The sequence below is a fragment of the Paroedura picta genome, chromosome 12, assembly GCF_049243985.1.
Source record: "Paroedura picta isolate Pp20150507F chromosome 12, Ppicta_v3.0, whole genome shotgun sequence".
In the NCBI taxonomy this organism is placed as follows: domain Eukaryota; kingdom Metazoa; phylum Chordata; class Lepidosauria; order Squamata; family Gekkonidae; genus Paroedura; species Paroedura picta.
The window spans coordinates 31,545,401-31,572,281 of NC_135380.1; the positions used below are offsets into that span (position 1 = coordinate 31,545,401).

General features: G+C 46.1%; 1 protein-coding gene across 5 annotated transcripts in view; it reads left to right on the forward strand.

Annotated features, from left to right (window-relative positions):
* The window catches only part of PNPLA7 (patatin like domain 7, lysophospholipase), a 93,580-nt gene that overhangs the window by 58,636 nt on the left and 8,063 nt on the right, over positions 1-26,881 (forward strand). For all 5 annotated transcript variants that reach the window (XM_077306853.1, XM_077306851.1, XM_077306852.1 and 2 more), the window contains exons 22-31: positions 960-1,023; positions 2,626-2,794; positions 5,135-5,317; positions 7,518-7,636; positions 13,434-13,590; positions 19,601-19,717; positions 20,960-21,029; positions 23,343-23,459; positions 25,632-25,780; positions 26,102-26,254. In XM_077306853.1, the coding sequence (XP_077162968.1) occupies positions 960-1,023; positions 2,626-2,794; positions 5,135-5,317; positions 7,518-7,636; positions 13,434-13,590; positions 19,601-19,717; positions 20,960-21,029; positions 23,343-23,459; positions 25,632-25,780; positions 26,102-26,254 (1,298 nt within the window). The remainder of the gene's footprint in view (positions 1-959; positions 1,024-2,625; positions 2,795-5,134; positions 5,318-7,517; positions 7,637-13,433; positions 13,591-19,600; positions 19,718-20,959; positions 21,030-23,342; positions 23,460-25,631; positions 25,781-26,101; positions 26,255-26,881) is intronic.

Here is a 26,881-nt window from a genome sequence, read left to right on the forward strand (position 1 = left end):
CCTCCCAAAATGGCCAGTGATGGGCCTGGAGGGGGTGGGAAGGGGAGGGGCCCTGAGTGGGCATGTACACAACTATGCTTCCCAACCATATTCTGCACGATTGTGCCACTTCTGGAGTTTCTTGAAGCCTGAAAAAAATGTTTCAGGAGGTTTCTCAATGGTAAAAAAAGTTGAGAAAGACTGCTCTTGCTCTATAGCTTGTGGACCCCTGCCCTGCTCCTCTCATGTTCTTGAATTTTTAGCTGTTTTCTCACAAGGGTTTGCTGAATGTATGAATCTGCCTGTTGTCTACTCTGGTGGACTTTTTTTCCAGCCCACTTACCTGAAATTATTTCACTGGAAGTACCTGGAATTTAATTTTTCACTTTAATTGTACAAAACATGACCTTTGCCACTGATTTATAGACTCCCTCTAAGCAAATGTAAACAGACATGCTGGTAGATGATCTGGTAAGATGGAACTACTAACTCCTTTTTGACTTCCAGTGGTTGCCTGAGGTAGTCTTTTTCAGCCCTGTTACCTACATTCCAAGCACTGTCTCTGGCATTTTCAGCACACCAAGTGTCACATTTTGTGCTAAGGTATCACTATGGAGGCTACAATTCTCCCGCTCTTATTCTAGAATCATAGAGTTGGAAAGGACCTCCTGGGTCATGTAGTCCAATCCCCTGCAGGACACTCACAACCCTATTGCTCATGCACTGTAACCTGCCACTCCCTTGAACCTTCACAGAATCAGCCGTCAGTTGGCTATCCAGCCTTCGTTTAAAAGTTTCCAAAGATGGAGAACCCACCACCTCCTGAGGAGGCCTGTTCCACTGAGAAACCACTCTAACACATTCTGTTGCCATCCATATGTTCTAGCCACTTAGGATTTGCTTGCAAGGTGTCTTCTTGAAGTAAGATGACAGAAAATGTGTACTCTGCTTAATGGATTACCAATTACCTGTCCTTCTAGGTCCTGCGCTTCTGCTTACCAGTGACAACATCAAGCAGCAGCTTGGCTCTGCAGCACTGGACAGGTAACCAGTCCCTGTTGCCCACTGAACATGTTGCAATTTGTTCTGTAGTTCTACTTTGCTGTTTCTTCAAGGAGCTCAGAGCATCGTATGTTGGGTGGCTTAAGAGCTGGGGGTGGGATGGAGTGACAAGTGCTTTAGCAAGGTACAGTTTTGGACACGGGGTGGTCAAGATGTGTGTTCAAATTCCTGCTTATGCGAAGCCCTCTTAGATTAAGCAACTTTTTGCGATTTTTGTAAGGTTTAACTAGGCTGTGCTTCTTCCTCCTCCTCCCTCCACTACTCTGAGTTTCTTGGAAGAAGATCGGGATGCAGAATGAGATAAATTAAAGATAATTCAGCCATTATAGATTTATGATTCGCCAATCAAGAGGGGAAAATTGGACATATTTTAAACTGCCATTAAGCTGAGTAAATCCTTAATTTCCCGGCAGCTCGGTTTTTTACTTGTCAAGTCCTTGCCTATCAGGCAGCTGTCAAGTTAATTAGCCCTGCTTTTTGAAGAAGTGGATGTTTTTGCCTAGTTTTCAAAAGTTGTCACGAAATGTCTGATTAGTGGTTGGCAGTCGCATATCCTGCATGTCTGATGCGGGACTCTTCATTAACAAACAGCATAAAAACAGCCATTGAACCGGGGTGTGTGTGTCCTCTGTTGGAAGGGTGAGCTGCAAACAGTGCATTCTCAGGTTGAGTGTGGGATTGGGGGACACCATCTATTGGGAAGTCCCCCAGCATGGGGAAGCTCTTGTGTGGCTCCTATTTGTTTTAGGAGAAGAACCTCCTAAAGATTTTAGAAGTCACAATTCTCTCCAAACTCTTCTCACATAGCAGTTCTTTTAGAGCTCTCTCAGCCCCACCGACTTCACAGGGTGTCTATTGTAGGGAGAAGGGGAAGGTGATTGTATGCCACTTTGGGACTATTTCAGGTAGTGAAAAGCAGGATATAAAAAAACCAGCTTCTTCTCCTGATGCACTGCATCTTTTGTTCTTTAATCCCTATGGCTTTCTTCCTGTGTCCTGTTTGATCATGAGTTTCTTAAAGCCAAAGGAGATATTACCCTGTTGCTGAAAATGGAAACTCCACCAGTGTGCTGTAGTGCAGGGGTAGTCAACCTGTGGTCCTCCAGATGTTCATGGGCTACAATTCCCATGAGCCGCTGGCAGCATTTGCTGGCAGGGGCTCATGGGAAATGTAGTCCATGAACATCTGGAGGACCACAGGTTGTGACTACCCCTGCTTTAGTGGTTAAGAGCGGTGGCTTCTAATGTGGCAAGCCGGGTTTGACTTTGGGCTTGTCCCAGCTCTGATTGCGCTGTTCTGACTGAGCAGTCCTCAGAAATTGTAAGCTGCTTTGAGACTCCTTTGGGCAGTGAAAAGTGCGGTATAAAAACAGCTTTTCTTCTTCTAGTCTCTCCCCTGCCCCACACATCACATCTAAATTATCTTGTGTCCGGATATCCTGGCACCCTGAGTTTTCCGCACTCTGTGCAGTTATTTGTGACCCATCCACTGAAGCCCAATCCTTTGTAGTGTGGAAAGCCCCTCACTCTTTCCTTTTATGTTGTTTCTGCTCCCTGCCCCCCACCCTCCTCTTTCTAACTCAGTATCCATGAGTACCGGCTATCCAGCTGGCTTGGGCAACAGGAGGACATGCATCGCATAGTGCTCTACCAGTCTGACAGCACCCTCACACCATGGACCCAGCGCTGCATCCGGCAGGCTGACTGCATTTTGATTGTGGGTCTAGGAGAGCAAGAGCCCACCGTCGGAGAGGTGGGCCAATCTGGAATGAGTGTGTTGGGGGGCAGGGGAAGATATCTGGTCTTGATGCCTAGGGAGGGATGTATCTTTATTGGGGGTGTTTTTCTTTTATTTTGATTTGTTTATTTTGCTTGAGTTAAACCATCTTCAGGGCCAAATAGGAATAATAAAGAGAAACTTCTGGGCATTTGCAGTCCCTTACTACTGAGTAAATACAACCACTGTGTGTCCATATAGTGCAGCACATCCCTGTGCATTATGGTATGATGCAGCTGTCTCAACATGGGATGCACAAGGCATGGAGTGAGATGCAGGCCCATCAGTGGGGAAAGGGGGATTAATTGAGTATGATATATCCTTAGGCCTGTGGATATTAAATTGGAAATGAATCACAACTCTCAAAAGGTAGCCATGCAGTTCCAGAAATTTAAACAGTCTTAAATTTTCTTAAGCTGTGAGTTCCACCAGTTCCCACTCCTGTTGTAAGGTAGGGAGCTTCATGACAAATTTTTCTGGAGATTAGTGGGTTCTCGGAAACCGTGATAATTAATTAATTTAGAAGTGGATCCCATTTGTAAAAATTTGAGAACCACAACAGTATGGCAACAATGATGTTAAAACCAAGAAGAAGAGGAGGAAGAAGAAGAAGAGGAAGAAGAAGAAGAAGAAGAAGAGTTGGTTCTTATTTGCCACTTTTCTCTACCCGAAGGAGGCTCAAAGCAGCTTATAGTCGCCTTCTCTTTCCTCTCCCCATAACAGACACCCTGTGGGGTGGGTGAGGCTGAGAGAGCCCTGATATCACTGCTCGGTCAGAACAGTTTTATCAGTGCTGTGGCGAGCCCAAGGTCACCCAGCTGGCTGCAAGAAAGTTACAAGGAAATGAGAAAGCTTTGGAGAACTTCCAAAACCCTTTGGAAGACTGGGTAGTAAGTAAAAAGGGAAGTAGGGGTAATTGCAGGGGGCGTGAATGGGAAATAATTCTGTTTGCCCTGCTAATCCCCTACTTCTGACCACAAAAACAGGACAGCATCAAGGAACCACAGCAAGTCAGATATCATGCCATAACAGTGGATTAATATCCTGAATTCTAAATTAAAATATTAAAGGATTAAGGGTCACTTACATTTTTAAGTGTCTCCTTACCTCCCCAGATTGATACTGATGAAGTTTACTGTGAAGGAGACAATTTTCAAGCCAGGAGGTCTGAGGCCAGAATATTTCACACCTCACACCCCAACCCCCAATAGCTTCTTGGTAGTTAATTAAATCTCTGCTGCCCTACTGGTAGCCTTTTGCTCCCTAATGAAATACTTCAGAATCATGTGTGGGGCTGGTGTTCTTTGGCATGATGCAGAAGTTCCACTCTGCAATGCATAATTTAATTAGGTTAGACTATGCTTGGTGAAAAAAGGTTACTCTGCAGCCTGCCAGGATGAAGAAACAAGGGTTGCTCTCCCTTTGGAGACTATAAAAGCCAGCCATTATTCATTTCTGTCTCTGGCACTAATTGGAACTAAGGTTATTGGCTCCAGATTGAGAATAGATATTTGGGGGATAGAGCCTGTGGCAGTGGGGTTTGGGGAGAGGGAACCTCTGTGGGGTTTAATGCCATAGAGCCCACCTTCCCAAAATACCATTTTCTTCTTATGAATTGATCTCTGTCATTTGGAGATCAGTTGTACTCCTGGACTATCTCCAGCCCCCTACTTGGAATGTGCAGAGTTTTCTTTGAGGGGCAAGAGTCTATTTTTGTACAGGCCAAGAAAGAAGCCTAGGCAGTTTACAAAAGGAAGATTCAGGGGGTACCATCTTCTGAAGGTCTCATCAGCCAGCTAGAGGACAGGTTCTTGTATGAGCACCCCATGTTCATCGTTTGGGTCACCTTGGCCCCTCAGATCATGGTCAGGCAGATTCGGCCCATTTCCCATAGATACTGTACGTATTTTTAAAGACTTTTTAAATCTCTGTATTTCTGTTTAAAGCATTTACTTAGAAAATACGTCGAAAAGGTCTGTGTCATCTACATTGGGTAGGGAGAAAAGCATTAAAAATTGAAATTCCACATGGAGTTAGCCCAGATTGTGCAACAGGATAATCTAAAACCTGCAACCCACGCACATTCATGCAAATTAAGCTCATTTGCATGGATATGTCTGAGCTGTGAACAGGGGTGTTTCTGGTTCCAGTCTCCCCTTGACCGTGGACTATCTTTGGATATTTTTGTACCACAATTTTTTGTAGACTGCACTAATTATTTTTCCCATGCTATGACACACTATCAAAGTATGGCGGTCCATTAGCGTACAAATCCCAGTTAATCTTTTTTTAATTATCCTTTGCTTCCTCCCTTAGCTGGAGAGGATGCTGGAGAATACAGCCGTCCGAGCCCAGAAGCAGCTGATCCTGCTCCACAGGGAGGATGGTACGCTTCCGTCCCGAACCGTAGAATGGCTCAACATGCGGAGCTGGTGTTCAGCCCACCTCCACCTCCGCTGCCCCCGTCGCGTCTTCTCCCGACGGAGTTTGCCAAAGCTGGTAAGAAATCTCATAAGGAGTGAAGGGGAGAAGCGACTCAGTGACAGATTTCTCAAGGGTATACTGCCTGGCCAAAGTCGGGCTTGCGGCCTGTCAGGAAGACCCAAGACATCATCGAATAAGCACTTGAGATGCAGTGTGGCGACTGCTGGCACGCTGCAGCATTGTCAAGGCTAGGAGTCTAGGGACCACTAGGCATGGGTCTTCTCGGTTTTTGCCTGAGTGATGCTTGGCTCTGTCAGGGCAGAGCCAGTAGCTTTATAGGGCCACATGGATCCCAGTTGGCTGTTCTGCATCACTTGACACTTGCAGAGCTAGGACCTGCAGTATCACCCTCTGACCATCCTCAGTGATGCTGCATGAAGTGCAGAAAAGAACAGGCCAGCCATTCGCTCCCTAGAGTTCCTGCATGGTGCAATGAGTGGCAGCACTTGTTGCCGGAGTCCCTGGTTCAAGAGTTCTTGATCTTTAAATTCTCTAGGCTGTTGTCCTGATGTAGTGGTGGATTAAGAGTTTTCTCTACAGAACAGCCCTAACCTGGATACCCCAGGCAAGCCCAATCCCGTCAGTTCTCAGGAGTTTAGCAAGACTGACTGTGGCTAGTATTTTGATGGAAGACCTCCAAGATTTAGGTGGTAGTTCCCCCAAGGAACACTAGGGGTCATGATGCAGAGGCAGGCAATGGCAAACCACCTCCGAACGTCCCTTGCCTGGCTGCCAATCATTGGATTTCCTAGCTACACTACCACGCCATACAACCAATCAATCATTCTATCTGCAGAATAACCAGTGTTGCCAACCAGAATAGAGCATGGGTTTCCACAGGGGATGTGCCGTCTTAAGGGTTGGGTTAATGGTGTTTCTTGCAGTTGTTTCAGTCAGTCCCCGGCACTGGGGACAGCAAAAGTGGTCAAATCATTCTGTGTAATTTCACAGTTTTGTCCCTCCCTTCCCTTTGTCTTCTATGAGCAAACTCTATCTTCTCAGGGTTCCTTAAGACAGGCAACAATATGAAGCACTGGGTTGCAGTTCAGCTTCCCTGGAGCTTCATGCGACAGGTTGCATGAGAGCCTGTTTTGCGCACCTGGGTGTTCTTGCCTTCCCAGGTAGCTGACAAGCACCTCCTTGGGGGAATGTTGTTTTCTTCACACTCCCCCGTTCTTCCCACCCTGGGGTGGCTTTCATCGCGTCACAAATGATTATGTCATGTAAGAGGACAGATTTCAACTCCCTTGTTCTCTTGTCCTGTTTTCTCAGGTCTCAATTCCTCAGAAACTGTCTATCCTTTTCTGAATATACAAAGGTCCCCATTTTGCATCCCATCTGACCATAACAGCTATATGAAGCTTTTAATTATTTGAATGGTTTTCATAATGCTTGTTCAGGGTTCTTACTACTGCTGGGACTTGGAGGAAGAGCAAAGAAGTTTGGAAACAGTGAAAACTGGTGTATAGTTGCTGTCAGTGGGAGGCCCCAATCCCAAATCTCACTTCTACTATAAACTTTGCTAGGTTGCCTTGGGCAAGCTGGTATTCGCTTGAGATATGGGGTTAATAATACAAGGGAGGTGGCAGAAGAGGCACTTTGTATCCAGAAGACTTTACCTTCAGTTGTTCTCTGTTAGCAAGTGTCGGGAAAGACTTTTCCAGCTCAAAACGCTGGAGATCAACTGCTAGCCCAAAAGATAGTTCAGATCAAAATACCTTTATTGGCATAATTACTAGATTCAGTAATAAAACAGTGGGATATACATATAGAGATAACAACATACAGAGTACCAGCTTTTGAATCAACAGCATCTTTAAATCTCTAAACCGTTGACCTCTTCCTGGTTCAGAGTGAAAAGAAAGCTGTAACAGTGTCATGGAGAAATTTAACTGGACTGTATTCAAGGAGGGTGTACCTCTGGCTACCAGACTTCAGACATTAAGGTGGGCTGGGTCTTTTCACTGTGGTTTGATTTTGAAGCATTTGTGGCTATTGTTGGTAAACAGAACACTGCTGACTTGACCCGGCAGATTTCTCTTTCACACAACCAGGTTGACAGGATAGGCTTGAGTCCTCCATTGTGTTAGAGTCTGGCCAGCAAATTGCTCATGCCCAGGAGGCTTGGGGGCCCTAGTGCGTTGAAATATAGAAGTCCCTGGCCAATGTTTATACTGATTGGTTGTGAAGATGTCTCCTCCTTTCTTTTCCACAGAAAGAAATGTACGAGCGTGTGTTTCAGAAACCTCCGGACAGACATTCAGACTTCTCTCGACTAGCTCGTGTCTTGACTGGGAATGCAGTCGCTTTAGTGCTTGGAGGAGGTGGAGCACGGTAAGACCAGCCACATCCTAAGGCATGCAGTTACATTTTGAGCAAGCCTGGTGTTACACAAACCTAAAATGTACATAAGGAGGACTGCAAAGGTGGGAGAGGAGGTGGCAGAATAATCTGTTTTCATTCCAGTAACGTGCTTAGGCTTCGCTTCATCAGGGAAGGAGTCCTACGGGGTCATGCCAAGGTGGGTTTAGAGGAAGGATTTGGAGGAAGCATTGCGCAGATGGTATCAAACTGTGGCTTGAGAGCCAAGCAGTTCCAGGTGCAAAGGGCAGAAGTAAGCAAGGGTGGAATCATCTGAGGGGGCAGGAGACCACTCGATATTTGCGGGTGATAGAAATGGAGAAGCACAAGTCCCTGACAAAGATGTATCAAAACAGAAGGCCACAGAGAGTCATGATAATGACATGGAGTTTTTGCAGGATCTGGTAGCAGATGGGAAGCCAGCATAAAGATTCAAGGAAGGTTGTCACATAGGATGATCAGAGGCAAATGGAAGATAGAAGTGAGGGGGGCTGTACATATGGCAGAGAGGCAGTTGCAATGACCAGGACAAGTCTTTCTCCACAACACCAGGAAGTATCCCTACTGTACACCTGTGTGCTAATGCAGAGCATCGTGCAAGCATCCCAAATCATTTTGGACAGCTTTCTTCCAGAAAAGGCACAAGGGCAAATTCCCAACCTTTGTGTTTCCTCAGAGCGCTTGCTCTCCTTTACTGTCCAGCCCACCTCCTTATCAGCCTTTTGACTACTACATTAGAGAGGTAGCATTGTTCCCTTGCAGATCTTTGGTAGCAGTTCAGGTTCAAGATCGGGGTAGTCAACCTGTGGTCCTCCAGATGTCCATGGACTACAATTCCCATGGGCCCCTGCCAACAAACGCTGGCAGGGGCTCATGGGAATTGTAGTCCATGGACATCTGGAGGACCACAGGTTGACTACCCCTGTTCAAGATCATTTAAGGGTTCTGGGTCTGTTCCAAGGGCTTGTAAATGTCACTCCTTTTTGTCCTTGGAATCATTGCATTTGCAGAGGTGTGGGGAGGAGGGGCGGAGGGAAGAGTGTCCGCGTACAGCGTAATCGCAATGAACCTTGAAATTTTCTTGTCTCCTGTACTTTTGCATGGGTAATTAGTTCCCTGATGCTTGGCTGCCAGCCCCTCCGTGATTGTTCCGGGGTTTGGGAGAAATGCCATAAGTGAATTCGCCCACACTTTGTTCCAGCCCAAGGGAGTTTAATGCCTCCCCTCCTTTTGTTAACATTCTAAATACCACACTTGCTCTCCTTTTGCTTGAAGCTGACAAAGGGAGAAAGCGAGCAGCTCCTCGGAGCCGGTGGGAGGAGCTGGAGTGAAGGGGGAGAAGCCCTGAAACCACTTGGGAGAACTCGAGAATTACAAACTCCACGGGAATGGTGATTGTCTGTAATTCTGGAGGGCCTTCCCCGGGCACCACTTACCATGTGCCCTAGAGCAGGGGTAGTCAACCTGCGGTCCTCCACATGTCCATGGACTACAATTCCCATGAGCCCCTGCCAGCATTTGCTGGCAGGGGTTCATGGGAATTGTAGTCCATGGAGATCTGGAGGACCACAGGTTGACTAACCCTGCCCTAGAGGTTTTACTTTAGACTTTCGGCTTGTATGTTCTTTCAATTGTCCTGCAAGGTAGGTCACTGTAGCCAGGGTCACTTGTATTACATTCATCAGAGGCCATCTTCCTGGACACCTAAGGGGAGTTATTAGAATTCTCTGCAATTCGTCCACTCACCAGCATGACCCATAGCTCCCCTCGCTTCTCTGTGTACGAGAGGAGTATGCAATGCATATGTCTGACATTATTTATGTATCTCTGAGTGCTGTGCTGGGACACACGTAAGCCTTTAGGCTGTGCAGCCTGAGCAGCAGCTGCTGATCCCTGAGGGCAGCACTTCATGCCTGCCATTGTCCCCTCCCTCCACCACACACGCACTCACCTCCTCGGAGAACAGGGCACTATTGCAGTTTTCATTCAGACATATACGAGAGGTCTTTAGAACAAAGTAAAATATTCAAAGACAATATTTTCAGGTGAAACTTCCTCTATCCCCTTTCCCCCCAAAAAAACAAAAAAGAGAATCAGAAGGATGGGGGAATAGAAGGCCTGTGGCACAGACCATCAGAGAGATGGTGACAAAATGGAGTCCAGGAACTAATTGCACCGTGATAATTAATGGAAAAACTACTTCCACTGTCTTGGTCACTCATTTTCCTCCCATTATTACCCTTTGTTGCCCCTGTTATTGACATCTTTGTTTTGTCCTCCTCCTGTGCTTTTCTTTTTCCATTTCCTTTGTTCCACTTCGGTTGCTTAGGTGAAAGGTCATGTCCCCTGCAGACAACAGATAAATAGAATTTGTATAGCTTTGCAGAGCAGCAATGTGAAAGGAAGGTCCTTGCCCCAAAGTGGGTAAATGGGGGAAGAATGTGCATTCAGTTCTGCATGCATGGTCTTATAAGGGATTGATAGGTTTTATTGGGGGCTTTATGCATACGTGTAACCCACCATGAGTTTTAGGAGCGTGGTGGGCGAAAAATTTAAATAATAAATAATAACTATTATTAAGTTACATTAAGCAATGAGGGCAATATTCTCAGCATATAATGTTTTATCAACTAAAATTATAGTAATAATACATTATAAAGATCTTAATTAAGACAATGTAATTTCCTGCTGTTAGAAAGCAAATGGGTTAGACGGTGTCCACAGGATTTTGTATACTCTTCCATTTTGAATTAAATTAAACTATGCATCATAAGGAGCAGAATTTTGTGAAGTGTAGAAATTGTGTATGTTTGCCTTGATTTCTCCTTTTCCTAATTCTGTAATTTAAAAATATTGTCCAAAATTCCAGATTTTCTAATTATGTGCTGAAGTCCCACTCTGGAGAGCTTACAGATCTTTGGCTTCTGAGATTCCACCAAAGCATTACATGCACATTTCCGAGCACAACCATATGGGTTTTATCTTTTGTGTAAATGGGAGTGGAATTTCTCAAGGAAGCTGCATCCAACAGTCAGTACGTCCACCCGTGCTTCTGAGGAATCGCGGCCTGCACACAGCCACTTCCTTGGTGTCAGAGGGCTCAGAACTCAGGAGGCTACGCTATGCTAAGATTTGACATCCGTTGCTACTGCCAACAAAGGCTGATATTCCCACAGATAGGGCCGCTTCCTTTTTTAAATCTGCCCGAGAAGCAGGTTTTGCCTTTTGGATTATGACAGTCGCTTAGCATTAATGGTGAGCGATTGTTTGTGCAGGCTCTCTCGTTGAATCGTAGCCAGAGGCACAAGGGCAGGCAGAGACTCTTTGCTCAAAACCGGCATTGTGTCCCAGAAGCGGGGATATGCTAGGCTTCTCAGGTAACAATTAAGTTGCAAGTCTCCCCCCACCCTTAACTTCCAACCAGCCACTTCACGGTAATTACCTTTTTGCAATTTGTCATGACAGACAAGAGAACAGAACTGGTGCGTGTGCTCTTCCTGTCTCGCTCTCTTTCCCCTGTATACTCCCCCCCCTTCCACTTCCCCATCCTCTTGGCGTAAAAAACACAACAGTTCCAACAGATACCACACTCAAATTACAGCGTTTCACATTCACGGAACTGCCATCGAGGGAAGGAGGAGGGAGTTCGATAGCTATCCAAGCACACTCCAGCATAGCTCTTTTGTTCATGCAGCTATGAGAGGGGGATGAAAAGAACAGTGACGCCTGGACATATCTTGGCCAGAGCTTCAGCTGGCATCTGTCTTAACAAATCAGCCTCTGAGGGACCACAGGTAGTTCCACCATAGTCCCTGGCCTGGAGTCTTAATTCTTCTTCTCTTGACCAGGCAAACATAGCAAGTAGAGGAGGGGTGGGCAAACTGTGGCCCTCCATATGTCCATGGACTACAATTCCCATGAGCCCCTGCCAGTGAATGCTGGAGTTCCACCGTTTGCCAACCCTTGAAGTAGAGTCTCATGTACACATGTTCCAACCTGTGGCCAATCCAGTCCTGAGGTGCTCCCTACTGATTGTCCAGTGGTCTGAGAAAGTTGTGCTCCCTACTGATTGTCCAGTGGTCTGAGAAAGTTCCAGGGACCTCCACAGTCCCAGTTAGCTCATGGAGCTGCGGTTCCTGGCTCAAGCCTCAGAGTCCTTGGCGTGAGACACTCAGAGGGGGTTTGCCACTGTCTGCCCCTATGAAGCTACTCTGGAATTCCTTGGCAGTCTCCCACCTAAATCCTAACTACAGTTGACACTGCTTAGAAAAAGAAGAGTCGGTTCTTATATGCCGCTTTTCTCTACCCAAAGGAGGCTCAAAGAGGCTTACAGTCGCCTTCCCTTTCCTCTCCCCACAACAGACACCCTGTGGGGTGGGTGAGGCTGAGAGAGCGCTGATATCACTGCCCGGTCAGAACAGTTTTATCAGTGCCGTGGCGAGCCCAAGGTCACCCAGCTGGCTGCATGTGGGGGAGCGCAGAATCGAACCCGGCATGCCAGATTAGAAGTCCACACTCCTAACCACTACACCAAACTGGATGGTTTGAAATGAATATGACAGCAGAAGAAAGAACCTACCCTAGGCTATAATTAAGTATTAATTAACAATTTAACAATGAATAAAAATATAAATACAGTTTATCTTACCTCTTGTTTTAATAGTACTCAAACAGCCAAAACGGACTCCAGATTTGTACCGTTTTCAATGTGGCATTTTCCTCAGTGGTTGTTTCCTCCTATAACTATTTTATGAACCTAAAGTCCTCAAATGGTATTGTTCCTTTAGGTATCCGACTAGTGTGTGCTGAGGATCTAGTCCAGGGGTAGTCAAACTGCGGCCCTCCAGATGTCCATGGACTACAATTCCCAGGAGCCCCTGCCAGCATTTGCTGGAGGGCCACAGTTTGACTACCCCTGATCTAGTCCTTCACTAATTCTATGAGCTATTATTCTTCACTTAAATTATAACTATATATATATTGGCCTTTGGCTCAAAGGTATGGGGAAGCTTAGTCAAAAGACTGTTGGGACAGGAGCCTTATCAGCTGTGGACAAGGGGGCAATAAACAGATTTATGTGGCTACAGAGTGTAAAGCTGAGGGAATTTTGGGGTTGGGAAGAATTAAACTGAATTTCTCAAGCTTTTTCTCCAGGTTTGAGTAAATCCAGGTCAACACGAGACTCAATCAGAGTTCAGCTCCCTTTATGACTTTTAGTGCAAGGACATAGGAGAGGGTAGGAAAGCAGAGCTGGAGCTTTTTGTGCAAGGTCCTTTTTCTCTCACTGTTGACTGACTCTGTGAATGCCACAGGAGTGTAGGCATAAGCTGCAGGACAAGCCATTGGCAGCAGAATCCAGCTTCCTGTGAATCTTAGTTCTCATTTTTTAAGGTATGTTTCTATTCCCGGTAAGTGTAAAGACGTGATTGGAAATTTGTGGGCAATGCTTGCTGAAATCCCAAAAGCCAGAGGAGTTGTTAAATCTGATTCCCTATGACCATGTGAGCTGGGATCCCATGCCCTATGTGCCGTAATGCAGCAGCAGGACACTAAATTATGCACGGAAAAACCCTGTACAAATATATCCAGGCCATAGAACTGCCTTTATTTCAGTGCAAATTTGCTGGAACAAGGTACTTTCTCTCCTGGCTACATAGGAGTTTGTGCTGCTTTGGATGGCGGCAGTTTGGATTTTTTCTTCCATCAACCGTGCCTCTTTTCCCAAGCATGTGTTTCTTTTCTCTCTCCCCCCTTTCTCATACTGCCCTAGGGGATGTTCCCAAGTGGGCGTTATCAGGGCCCTGAACGAAGCCGGCATCCCAGTCGACATGATTGGCGGCACCTCCATCGGTGCCTTCATGGGTGCCCTGTATGCCGAAGAGCGCAGCTATACCCAAATGAGGATCAAAGCCAGGCAGTGGGCGATGGTAAGGGGATTTCTATTTCTACACAAGAGGTCTGCAAGATCCAGCTTGTTGCCGATGATGGTTGAGTTTTTGTGCTTGCTTCCCCAGTCGGGAGGGACATCACCAGAATGGTGAAACTGTACCTTTGCACAGCCCCAAATCTCTTAAGCAAGGGAGAGCTACTGAGGCCTTAAATAAGCTTCTGCTTCACCGCACAGAGCAGGCCCTGGTCAGGCCTGGGGTGGTGGAGGGACAGCTCCCCGAGGGAGCCTTTCCTTATCCCTCACTTGGCACGCCAGCTGTCCCGTCGCGCATCAACTGTAAACCTTGTGTTTTTATGACAGCATCTGTTTTCTGATCCCCCCCCCTTCCGTAGCAGAACAGTCGTTCCCCAGGGCTCTTTTCCCTGGCAGGCTCCAGCAACATAAAAATAATTTTGTTTTAGGCAGTTTACGTGCCGCTACTGCTGCTATCTTCCAGTGGGGTGCTGTTAGCTTTGATTCTTTTTTTTCCTTTTTTTTAAGTTATTGCAAAATAAGTAGGGAAACTCTTGGGGAAGAGGTTTGCAGACAGTTTGCCTGGACACCATTTGGAAATGGACACAGGTTTCAGTACTTTGAGAATGCCAGCTGCCACTGTCTGCTCTTGAAGTAAACAGTTTCTTTTTCTAAAGACAGAAAGAGGCAATGTGCTATTAGTGCCTATGGCGGGCTCCTCCTCCCAGGAGTATAAACTCTGGTTTGGTTGGGGATGAAGACTCCAGCATTGCAAAAATACAGGCCGTGCCCGGAGGCATCTGGGAAGCCTAAGTAGCCAGGGCAGGGTTCCACTAGGCTTCCAGTGACCTACAGGATGGAACTCCAAGGCTCTGCATGGCTCATCCCTCACAGTGGGCTTCAGCCTATGGCTCTAGTACCAAATATGGCTCAGTACAGAAGCAAAGAGGGCTTCTAAAAAAAGAAAACACACTCTATAAGGTATATTGGAGGGACAGATGAGGAACTAGAATACCCCCTCAGTGATGGGAATGGCAGGCAAAGATGCTTGTAGGACTAAAGAGCTTCAGAGAGAGACATTGCACTACAGAGAGTTGCCAGTTCTAAAAGCACGAACCATGCACAGATTTATGCCAGTGTTCAAAAACAATTGCACAGGGTGTTCCTGTGTGTCTATGACTTCTTGTGAGGTCTTATTCATGTCATTTCCAAGTGAAGGGCTGACAATGGCCAGTGCAGAAACCTTACAGGTTATATTAATCATCATATCAGTTTATCAGTAATATTAACTTAAGTAGTTTCACGTATTCCAATGGGCTTTCTCCTGCTGGCTCATTGTCGATACTTTGGTCTTAATTTTACATGCTTAAGCCCTTAAATTGTAAAAGGGGGTGGGTTAGCGCAAGCAGTTGTGCAATATGTGCAAATATGCAGATTTCCATGCATTTTGGTGTCGAAATTTTGGCTTGTAAGGAGATAAATCTCTTGCAGTATGGATGCCAAGTTTAGTTTGCTAATTAACAGGGCTGTGGAATTCTCTGCCACAAGATATACTGACAACCAGTCGTGTAGATGGTTATAAAAGAGGATTGAACAAATTCATGGATGAACCATCTGTCAATGGCCATTAAACTTGATGGTTGAATGGCACCTTCCTGTTCAGGGTTGCCTCCCCAGTTTACAGGCCTTTGTTTTAGGGAGCAGAATGTTAGAGAAGATAGAGCTCTGGATCCAGCAGAGCTACTCTTGTGTTCTCTAGCAGAGTCTCAAGAAGGAGGCCCCAAAAGAAACCACACCTGCAGAAGGCAAAAAAAAAACAAGAGAGAGAGAGAGAGAGAGAGAGAGAGAGAGAGAGAGAGAGAGAGAGAGAGAGAGCAAGAGTCCAGACGTACCTTAAAGACTTAGCAAAATTTGTGGCAGGGTATGAGCTTTCATGAGGCACTGCTCACTTCTTCAGAGGGGCAAAGTTCGCACATATGACCATGGGAGCTGTTTTCCACTCTTGCTACGCTTCTGTAACTTTCTTACTTTCTTCTCTCTTCTTCCACATGCTGTCATACTGTGAGTAGAACTGACTGGCTGAGGTAATTCTTTGTCACTGTTAAAAAGTTCCCCAGGAGCAGCAATTCCCTCAGGAAGGAAGGAAAACACATATTTGCTAAGAATACATTGTGATTTCCCTCGCCTTTTTGTTCCCTCCTCTCCTCCTAAATGTTGCTTTTGAGTTGCCAGAACACCCGGTTTGTTTGCTAAACTGCCTGTGCCGCCTCAGAAACTAAGCGATAATCCGTACAGTTCTAGCAAGGGTACCATTTGATGGATCTTCTTGTCTCTTAGAAGCATTTCCCCCTTTTGATATATCATGTGCAAGAGAATGAATTTCAAGATGAACTGTCAGGCATAGAGCTTAACTGAGGAAATAAGGGTTCTGGAGAGGAACTGTGACTCTCTCCATCACTGCCCAGCTCTTGTTGCCTGATTGGTCATATCTGAATTGGGATTGTTCGAGCCAAGAGTAGCACAGTGTGCTTTCCATTACAGCAAAATGGTGAGCGTGTGAAATGTCTGTGAGTTCTGCAGCAGCACTCCCACTTTGAACAGTTCAGCTCTAACAAATACAAAGAGAGGCCATTGTTCTCTCGGGCTCACCATCACTGTCTGCTCTGGACAGCAGCAGCTCCTTGGGATCCTGGGGAAAAGTCTTCCTCTTAACACCAGACTTGCCAGGGATTAGAACTGGGACCTTCTGCATGTGAAGCAGGAGCTCTGCCCCTGAATTGTACCCTTTCCAAATGAAAGAGAGGAGAGCAGTGTAGTGGGCTCCCCTCTGCCTCTCCTGTCATCTATTGTGGAGGAAGGGGAGAAGGGTGGGAAAAGGGAGAGAACAGCTGAGCTCTTCTTGAGTCCTGGTTTTGCATTTAGTGCACGCTTTCTCAACCAGGGTTTTGTGAAGCCCTGAGGTTTTGTGATGGCCCTGGAAGAGTTTCCTGAATGGTTGGGCATTAATTAATTTTTTCTATTTTTAAATAATGTGTTAAACGTTTACCGAGTGATATGATCCTATATGGTCATATTGACCTGACCCCTCCCAAACTGACCATTGTTGGGCCTGGAGGGGCTGGGAAGGGGAGGGGCCCCAGGTGGGCAACTGCACAGCATATTCTGTACGATCACACCACTTCTGGGGTTCTCAAACCCTGAAGAATGTTTCAAGGTTTTCTCAATGGTAAAAAATTTGAACAAGTCTGATCTAGTGTTTTTAAAAAGTGCTGAATTAGCTGCTAACTTTCCCCCAGAAAGATGTACTTCCAGGTGTCCATCTGGCAATTGATGATGTAGTGACCCTGGGAAAAACTGCTTCTGCAGGGCCAATGTTTACATCATGGCTTAATTTTTCCAAGGCAGCTAACACAAGCTGTTCAAGCGACTGTGTCTCTGGGGCTCTGCCCTCCTTCCTCTTTGTGCTCCAGGAATAGGAAGGGCAGCAACTGGCAAGGGTCTTGTCCTTAGAAAAACTGGAACAGGGGCACACCGATGGCTGCTCCACCTCACGACTATGGCAGAAGCTTTAGTGTACCATCCCAAGCACCGATGCAAACTACGTGACGGCACCAGGAACTGAAAGGCAGCCCGTGCCTGTCTTTTATTTTGGGTGTGTGGCTTGGGTTCCTTTGGAACATAGGACACCTAGCACTGCCGTGAAAGGTCTGGCTGCAGAAAGGGTGCTGTGAGCCAAAGAACAGCCTGGCCTTGGGTTGCCCCTTTGTCTTGGCCTGCCTCCTGCTTCAGCTAAAGAGCTCCCACCTGTTTCCCCTTCCCTAACATGAGATGAGAAATGACTGCAGGTCAGAAAGGCTTTTAGGTATTTTTAGCAGTTGGCCTCTTGCTCTTTATGTGTCAGGAGCGGCAGAAACCAGGTCGCTGGGATTACCGAATAACAAATGGAAGACCTTTGTGAATCTCTGTTTTGAGGCGGTGTCTGTCATCCCCGCGTCCATCCACCAGCCTCATGTATTCAGGGCTAGAAAAACAAAATGCTCTGGTTGGATGAACTGCTTAGTAAGCTGTGAGAGCAGGACCACTATTTCCCTTACTTGTGGAATAGAGTTTAAATTCTGGGGTCAGTAGAGCTTAGTAGTAGAAGAAGAAGAAGAGTTGGTTCTTTTATGCCGCTTTTCCCTACCCGAAGGAGGCTCAAAGCGGCTTACAGTCGCCTTCCCATTCCTCTCCCCACAACAGACACCCTGTGGGGTGGGTGAGGCTGAAAGAGCGCTGATATTACTGTTCAATCAGAACAGTTTTATCAGTGCCGTGGTGAGCCCAAGGTCACCCAGATGGTTGCATGTGGGGGAGCGCAGAATCGAACCTGGCATGCCAGATTAGAAGTCCGCACTCCTAACCACTACACCAAACTGGCTGTCAGCTTTGGCTTCTGTGACATTTACAGCAAAGGTGTTAGCCAACTTATGTTTTCTCCAAGGCAACTCTAGCATTCCAGATGCAGCTCTAAAGACCAGCACAATCCTGTTCCCTCACATGGTGCACTGAGTATATAATAAAGTTATCATGTAGCAATAAGGACTTCACAAGCATGGCCTGCTAGTATGTGAATGGTATAATCTGACCATGCCCCACGAAGGGCCCTTCGCTCTGCAGGTATGAATTTGCTGGTGGTCCCGGACCCCTAGGACATCCGCCTGGCCTTGACCAGGGCCAGGGCCTTTTCAGGCCTGGCCCCAACCTGGTGGAACAAGCTCCCGGGAGAGCTAAGAGCCCTGACGAAACTATCCAGGTTCCGCAGGGTCTGTAAGATGGAGCTCTTCCACCAGGCGTATGGTTGAGGCTGGGAGGGGGGGATGATCGGGATTAAGATCAGTGGGTCCCACCCTATGTTGCCCTACGTCAAACTGGCAAGTTCATATTGGTGTGACTCCCATGAGGCCATGCCATTGGTCGGGCTGGAACAGCTGAGTTGGGTTTTTGAGCCAGTAGTTACACCACCATCAGGATATTACAGTATCAGTTTTGTATTGTGTATACAATATTGAATTGTATTTTATGGATTTTAATGCTTTAAGGGGTTTTATGGGGATTTTGTGATTGTGTTTTATATTGTAAGCTGCTGCGAAGCGACATTGTCGTGAGCGGCGGGGTATAAATTAAAGTATAAATAAAATAACTAAATAATGTCATTGACTGGGAACTGAGCAGCAAAGATGCTGCGGCAAAGACACACCAGAACTTGATAGTGGGTATTTGCTTCTGGGATTATGTTTTAGGTGGCTGTCGCAATGACATGTAGATGAAATAGCAGCGGTTTCTTGCTGCCAGGGGTATGTTATGTGAAAAATATCACTTTAATTCCATATTAAGCAGGGCACACGGATATCACTTTAATAAAATAACAGTATTGTAAACATTCTGGAAAGTTTGGGAATATACTCCCATATGTTTATCAAAGCTAATTATTCCCTTCCCAGTTCTCCCATGTGGCTTGAAAATGAGAGAGAGAAATGAATACCTCCCCCATCCAGCTGATTGGTGGTGCATAGATCCTTTAAATGTTAAAGTATGTGGTTTTCTTTGGGTAGACCTGGCCTCCAAACTCCAGGGGCAAGGACATAATGGCTCTTTAAATTTTCATTTAATTTCCCATGGGTGGTGGACCTTGCCATCTCTGCCATTTGAAGGCCCCAGGAAATAATAACCCTTTAAAAATTTAAAAGGTAGCATTACCAGCCATGATACTCTGACCTTACCAACAGGATTTCCAATTCTGATATTATCAGGCGTGGTAATATCGAACAAAGGGACTGTGTTGGGGAGATTGCAGTGGTACTGGATACTGCCAACCCAGTCCAGCACCCAGAATATCAATACTTTTGTTGGATCTGCAATTTCCATTTGTGCTCTCTCAGTTGCTGGATCTCTTTTCAAAATCATCATGCTAAATTAATTCAGAGGAAGGACAGTCTTCCCTGGGTTTTCAGGATTCCATATCCCCATTACTGAAATATCTCTCCTTCTTTTAAAAGACTATGAATTCAGTGTTTAAAACAGTCTTAGATTTGACGTACCCAATCACCTCCATGTTCTCCGGAGCCTCCTTCAATAATGGCATCAGCAATATCTTCAAAGACAAACAGATTGAGGTAAGAGGCTGGCTTTGCTCAATGTATTAGGGACAGTAATATTGGAACAGCACTCTGCAGTATCCTCAGGAGCTGGGCTGGTATGTCAGGTGGAGGAGTCATTGGGTGTTTGAGTACTGTGTACTTGGAATGCATGGAATTTATGGTCACAATTTCAGATTCTTTGCTAAAGTAGTGAATTAACCTGGGAAGCTCTTGGATTTGCTAGCAAATGAACCCTGTATTTGTAGGAGTGCATTTGTAAGCAAGTCCTTGGCTAGTAAATGCATTAAGTATTATTTCTGCAGAGAGGTCATCCACATAGGAGTGCCTTTAACTTGAAAGCAAACATTGGCCCAAGTTATTCCTGCCTTATCATTTTTATCACAAAGATGACTTGAAAGAGTGTTCAGATTGATGTTGTTATTTCAAAAAATGTCCCTTCAGGTAAGTAGTGTCCAATTCCAAATAGTTCTTGCTACAGATTTGGTGCATTGTGTTCCTTCCCAGCATGTCTTGATTCACTGTGTGTACTGCAAGAAAAAAAACAGCATGGTATTTCATCGCAAAAGACAAATTCCATGTTCTGGATTTACATTGTTTCTGTCCAGATTGTGGTGTTTTTGGAGTTTTTGGTTTTAAAATAATCCCACTCTGACCCTAATGCTCCTTAATATATATTTTTCTTGTAACTTGGCTGTTGCTTAGAGAGATTGGGGGCTACAGAGATTTTGAATTGCGAGCATGCTCATCTTCATGCTTTCCTATCCCAGCTTATTTTAAGCTTCTGTTTTAAGCCCATCGAGTCCACCAAAATCTTTCCTCGTGGACTCTACTTATCAGTTCTTCATGCCCCGTGGGAAATTTGAGGGCTTAGATTTCCATTTAAAAGTGCCAGGGTGTAGTAGGGAGAACTGCTGTGCTCCTACACCTGATGAGATTTTTCTCCCAAATATGACAAATTAACAACTATCCACCCTCAGTGCTGTCTGTCACCTGTGTTTTCTGCATAACTTTGACTGACAGGAGGGAGGCCCAGAGTTCTGACCTGTACGGAGATGCAGAGGACAGCTTCAGCTGAGGGCACCTGAAGCTGCTATCTCTCTGCAGTAACAGCCCAATTGCACCCAGTGGAAATGCAACATTGTAGCCTGCCCCCAGCAAAGGCCATTTCTGTTCTGATCTTCTAGTCCAGTAAATCATGCAGACATGCTTCCTCTGTTGATCAGCTCTTCTAATTAAGTGCTTTTCTTTTAACCATAGGACCTCTGGATTCCTTATTTTACCATTACAACAGACATCACAGCTTCGGCGATGAGGGTTCACACGGATGGTAAGCAGATCTGGGTCCCCAAACCAAGGGCAGCTCTTGCTCCTAGAGAGACTGCAAGATGTGTACAATATCTTTTTAAAGGTGTGGCAACAATGGCCATTCTTTATCACAACACTGCATTTGTTTCAAGGTCTCCATAGTTGTATCTGACACTGTCTGGGCCCCATCATTCTGGTCCTGGTAGAGCCAATGAGGGAACCTGAGAGCTGCTGCCCTCCCTGCCACAGCCCCACAAGAGACACTGGAGGGTTAAACTGACCTTTTGGGGGCCTTGCATTTCAACAGGAACAGGACTACTTGGGATTTATTCTTTATTTATTTCTCATACGGCATGTGTAGTGTAGCCAGGGGGTCCGAGGATAATCTGGCAGCCAGGCAAGGGATGTTAGGAGTGGGTTTGCCATTGGCCACTTCCCTGATGTTCCTTGGAGCAGGGGTAGTCAACCTGTGGTCCTCCAAATGTTCATGGACTACAATTCCCATGAGCCCCTGTCAGCGTTTGCTGACGGGCTCATGGGAATTGTAGTCCATGAACATCTGGATGACCACAAGTTGACTACCCCTGCCTTGGAGGAACTACCACCCCAATCCTTGGAGGCCTCCCATCCAAATACTAGCCAGGGTCCTCCCTGCTTAGATTCCGAGATCTGACGGGATCAGGCTTGCCTGGGCTACCCAGGTCGGGGTGACTCCTTGGGAAATGTGCTTTGATGCATACAGGTTGCTCTCCCTTAATGCTCTCGTAGTGATTCATGACTTTGCAAAATTATGATGTTCTGTACTGGGGAAAACCTTATGGGGGAAATCACAATATGATCTCCCCTTTTCACGCCTGAAGAAGTGAGCTGTGGCTGCCAAAAGCTCATGCTGAAATAAATGTGCTTAGTTTTAAAGGTACTACTGGGTTTTTGCTTCTGTTGTTGCTACCCCATTCTAACATGGCTTCCCCTCTGCAGTATTCATAACTAGCTTATCCCATTTTCAGAAGTCCCATCTGGTTCAGATGTGAGTTCAGATCCTACTAGCCCATGTAGCTCGCTGGGGGATTTAGGGCCAATCACACACTCTCAGTGTAAATGACCTTGTGGCCAGAGGAGAACAATGTGTGCCTCCCTGATCTCCTTTGAGAAAGAGCAGGATCAAAGTGTAACAAATAGTTGGATGCATCATCATAAGAACTGGGTGCGGAGGGGATCTTTGGTTGCTGTTTTTAAAAAAAATAAAAATCATGAAACAGCTGCCGGGGAAAAATACATCTGAGCTTCACAGGCCTGAAACAGCTATTAAAATGCTTAACAGTCTGGACTCGTAATTAACTAATTAGGGCTTTTTGGACTGCCTTATTTCCTCCGGCTCCAGTCAGGTTACAGTGGGCATGCATTACTCTTAATTCTTATGATTAGACACACATAATATCTCTTGCTTTTCTCCAGCCTCAGGATAGGCTGTTCGGAAAGAAATTACTTAAGGGTTGCTTTGTTCCAAAATGATGCACCTGGGCTCAGGGCAGACCTGGACTCATGGGCCCCTTTCCCCTTGCAAATGGAAATGGCACAAAGAATGCATCTGGACCCCCCCCCACCCCCAGGTGTCCAGAGCCTGTCAGGAGATACGTTTTTGAGAAGGGCCTTGCAGAATGAATTTCAGGTAGCAAGTCTTGGGTATCGCCACGCTCTGAGGGAAATAAAGCCAATCCACTTGTGCTGATTAAATCGCTCTGCTTTTTATTGTCATAAATTCCCTCATCGTTCATCTCTGAATAGAAGTAATTGAGCTGGCTCAGAGGATGGTGGGTTGCCAGCCAAAGCATTTCCACTAGATGCTATTGGGTTATTTGTTGGCCATACCGGGGGGCGGGGCGGGGTGGGGAGAGAGGGATGGGACAGCAGGAAAAGGAGGAAGATTGGTCTTGAGAAGTCATTGCTGGTCCTGGACCTGAGAAGCCCAGAGCTTTTCAGCGCAGGAGGCTCCCCAGATCACAAAACAACTTCTCCCTCACAAATATCACCCATGGTGTCACACAAGCTCTGATTCTCGGAGAGAAACATTGAGCCTCCTTCCCTCAAGGAACTTGATTCCATGAGGCTTTTACCTTTATGTCCTTTATGTCCTAACAACAACCCTGTGGGGTAGATTTGACACAGAGTTGCTGGCCCAAGGCTTCGCAACTGCGTGTGAATTTGAACTTGGGTTCCACCACTGGATTCCTTCATCCCCAGGTAACATTTGGGGGGGGGGTGCAGATTAGAATAGCTTTGCTGCTGCTTTTTTCTGTCAGCAAGAGACCAGACTGCTTTCTGTTTTTGTCCATAGGCTGCCTCTGGAGGTACGTCCGAGCCAGCATGTCCCTCTCCGGTTACTTGCCCCCTCTGTGTGATCCAAAAGACGGGCATCTCCTGATGGACGGGGGTTATATCAACAATCTTCCAGGTGCTGTTGCCACTGCCCATTTTCTCTGCCATTTTACTCCTGACTGATGGCCCAGGACCTACTTTCTGTTGCATTCTCAAAGGGCCAGGCGTGCAAGGCCTTGGAAGCGGGAGTGGAAAAAAGTGACTAGGCCTGCACAGAGTTTGAGGTTTTATATGTTATGAATAGAATAAATGGACAGTTGCTAAGCAGAATGCTAAGTGCTGCTTCTGTATTCCAACCCTTGACTCTTTTTGTGAATATGTGTGGTGGGGTCTGTCCCTGTAAAAGACAGGGTCCCCAAACCAACTCCGTTGACGATATGAAGCTTACTTAGTCAGACACACTGGTCCACATCGCTCAATGTTAGTTTAGTCTGCCTGGAAGCATCTCTTCCCCCCACCCCCCTCTCTTAGCTTATTTACTTGATATGTTAGGGATTCAACCTGGGACCTTCTGACATCACTGAAGCATGGATGCTCTTCAGATGGTTGCATCATAAACTTCCAGGGTCCTGTTTAATGCCATGCTCTGTGCCCTTTGCAGAGATTATTGGGGTGTGGTGGAGGGACTGAGGCTCATCCACCACTGTTCACAACTATCCTAGCCACTAACTCTGGAAGCAAGCTCACAGCCATGGGCATTGTTTGAGGGGGGTCATCTTTTCCTCCTCCCCTCTTTCAGCTAACATGACTTTTCTCATTTTAGCAAACTCACTGGTTCTCTACATTGAATTACTGTTGCGCTGTCACAGAAGTTTTCAATCTCTTGACCTTTAGTAATCACGCGCACACATTGATTTGGCTGCTGATGTGCATTATAAGATATTCTGGAACTCATGTGGTCTGTTCATGGAGGGCCTTGGTCCAGTCTACAGGATCACACAGTTGCTCCGTGTGAGCTGAGAATGTACTTTAGACACGCTTGATGCTCTCTGTGTTGATTGCCCAGTCCAGGGAAAGATCAAAGCTGCCATTCATAGGGAGGCCAATCAAAGGCTAGAGCTTTCAGAAGGTGCCAGGTTCAATTCAGTGCAATTCCAGTTAAAGGTTCTCAAGTAACCGGTGCTCGAAAAAACTGTTTTGTGTCTGGAGAACCACAGCTAGTCTTTGAATAGTGCTGAGTTAGGGCTGACTGTATGAGGTGGCTTTGTATGTTTTTGTGTTCAGAGGAGGGAGACATGACTCAGAGCTATGCACAGTAGAACCTGAACATAACAGTGTTGTATTTGGAAAGTCCAGGGCTTCAAATCAATGCTTTGGTGAGGAATGCCTCACCTGGGGGATGATGCCCCTGCAAATTGGCAATATTGGTACACACACGACTTCCTTATGGCAGTAGCACACATTCTATACCCATGCAAGATGTGTACAGAAAATCCCAGATGTGCATTCAGAAGGTGCCAGTGTTAAAGGATGTTTAGTGTTAAAGGTGTTTAGTGTTAAAGGATCTTGGGTAGTAAGTGTGCTGGAAAACCTGGAGAACTGCTGTGAACTGGAGGGGACAAATACTGGGCTAGATGGATCAGCAGTCTGACAGTATAAGACAGCTTCATCTGTTCATCTGAGGAGCTACAGACTTTCCTGGAATGTAGTTGGGGAAACTACTCTTGTAACAGATGGGTTGACGTACTAGCCATGCATACTTTGCGGCGTTCACCTTAATATGGATCATACTGCTGTAGTTAGGGGGGAATCATTAAATGTCTGTGACAAATGTTCTTAAAAATGGGCTGCTTTTAAACCCATTTAATCTTGAATGTATCTCACATCACACCTAGCTAATGTTTAAATCTTTCCTCCCCCCTTTCCCCCACATTGATGTCTGAAACGGCCCTTTGTCACAGCTGCCTTTCACTTTCCTCTTACTTTCTCGCCCTTGCCTCCCTAGGGGACCCTGAGTCACTGCTCTTCTGCGAAAGGCCCTTCTGTTTAAGAGAAACTTTTCATGTTTTTGGTTTAAAAGCAACTTCTGGGAATGGAGAGGGGGATATAAAGTGCCCTAATTCTGCTGAGAGTGAACAAATTTGTACGAGAGGTAAAATGACCCTCTTGGCATAGAGCCCATAGATGTCTAGCCTGGACGAAATTTAGTGGAGATGTTGCCAAACAATTGTCACCAAGTAAGTACCACAAGACATGTTAAGGGGGAGGAAGAGTAATGGGAAATGACTCTCCCTTGTCCTCCCAACAGCGGATGTCGCGAGGTCCATGGGCGCAAAAGTGGTTATTGCCATCGACGTGGGAAGTAGGGATGAGACGAACCTCACCAATTATGGAGATGCCCTCTCTGGCTGGTGGCTGCTATGGAAACGGTGGAACCCCCTGGTGGAGAAAGTGAAGGTATTCATAGAGTTTCCAAACAAAATGGCTCCTAATGGCCACTAGCCTGATTACCTGTGGCAAAAAGCAGCATTGTTTCCAAGGAACCAGAAGGATATTTATGGATTTATTTGGAAGCTGGTAAAAGTGTAATTTTCAGCATGCTCACAAAACTACAGTTCCCATATTTCTTTGCATGGGGCAGACAACAGTGTTTCAGCGGAACCATTTTGTATATTCGTCATGCACCTGTGGTTGGATTTGGCAATGTGCAATAATTCTGCTTCCTCACGAAAGCAAAAGAGACCCTCACAATGGCTCTCCCCTTCTGCAATTTCATAGGTGCCGAACATGGCCGAGATCCAGACCCGACTGGCCTACGTGTGCTGCGTACGGCAGCTGGAGATGGTCAAGAACAGCGACTACTGCGAGTACATTCGGCCACCTATCGACCGCTACGGCACCCTGGACTTTGGGAAGTTCAACGAAATCTGTGTCAGTTGAGCAGGGAGTGTGTTGGGGGGAAGGAATAGCTGATGGGGCCATGGAGTGAAGCCTCATATTATCCCAACTAGGTCTCCCATCAGCAGATGAAACTGGGAAATGGCCACTCAAAGGCTATATCCTGATCAGAAACTCATTTGACTTGAACAAGGGTTGAAGTATTGGTAGCTATTCCTGTTGACTCCTCTCACAGCAACAGAATCCTTGCTATCCTCTTCTTGTACAGCCCAGCCATTTAGGAGAAAGACTATCTCTGTGTCCCTCTCTTAAAGTAGGAGGGAGAAATTCTCTGTTCCAGTTTGGCTTATTATTCCCTTTAACTTCTGTATCCAGCTGCTTGCTTGATTTTATAGGTATGTAGAAGCGGTGAATTCTGCCAAGACCTCTATAGCTTTTCACATTGAAGAAGAGGAGTGACTTTAAAAAGCTTTCAGTGAGCACAGGAGAAAGTGGCCCTAGTCCATAATACAGGGGAAGGTGGTTACTGTCACACCTGGCTAGTGGGCTTCCAAGAAGTATCTGATTGACCTGTGTGGGAAACAGGATTCTGGACCCTGGGAGCAATTTGTGATCTTATAAAATTTGGCAGCAGGGTGCTTTCAGGAAGCCTGGCAGCAA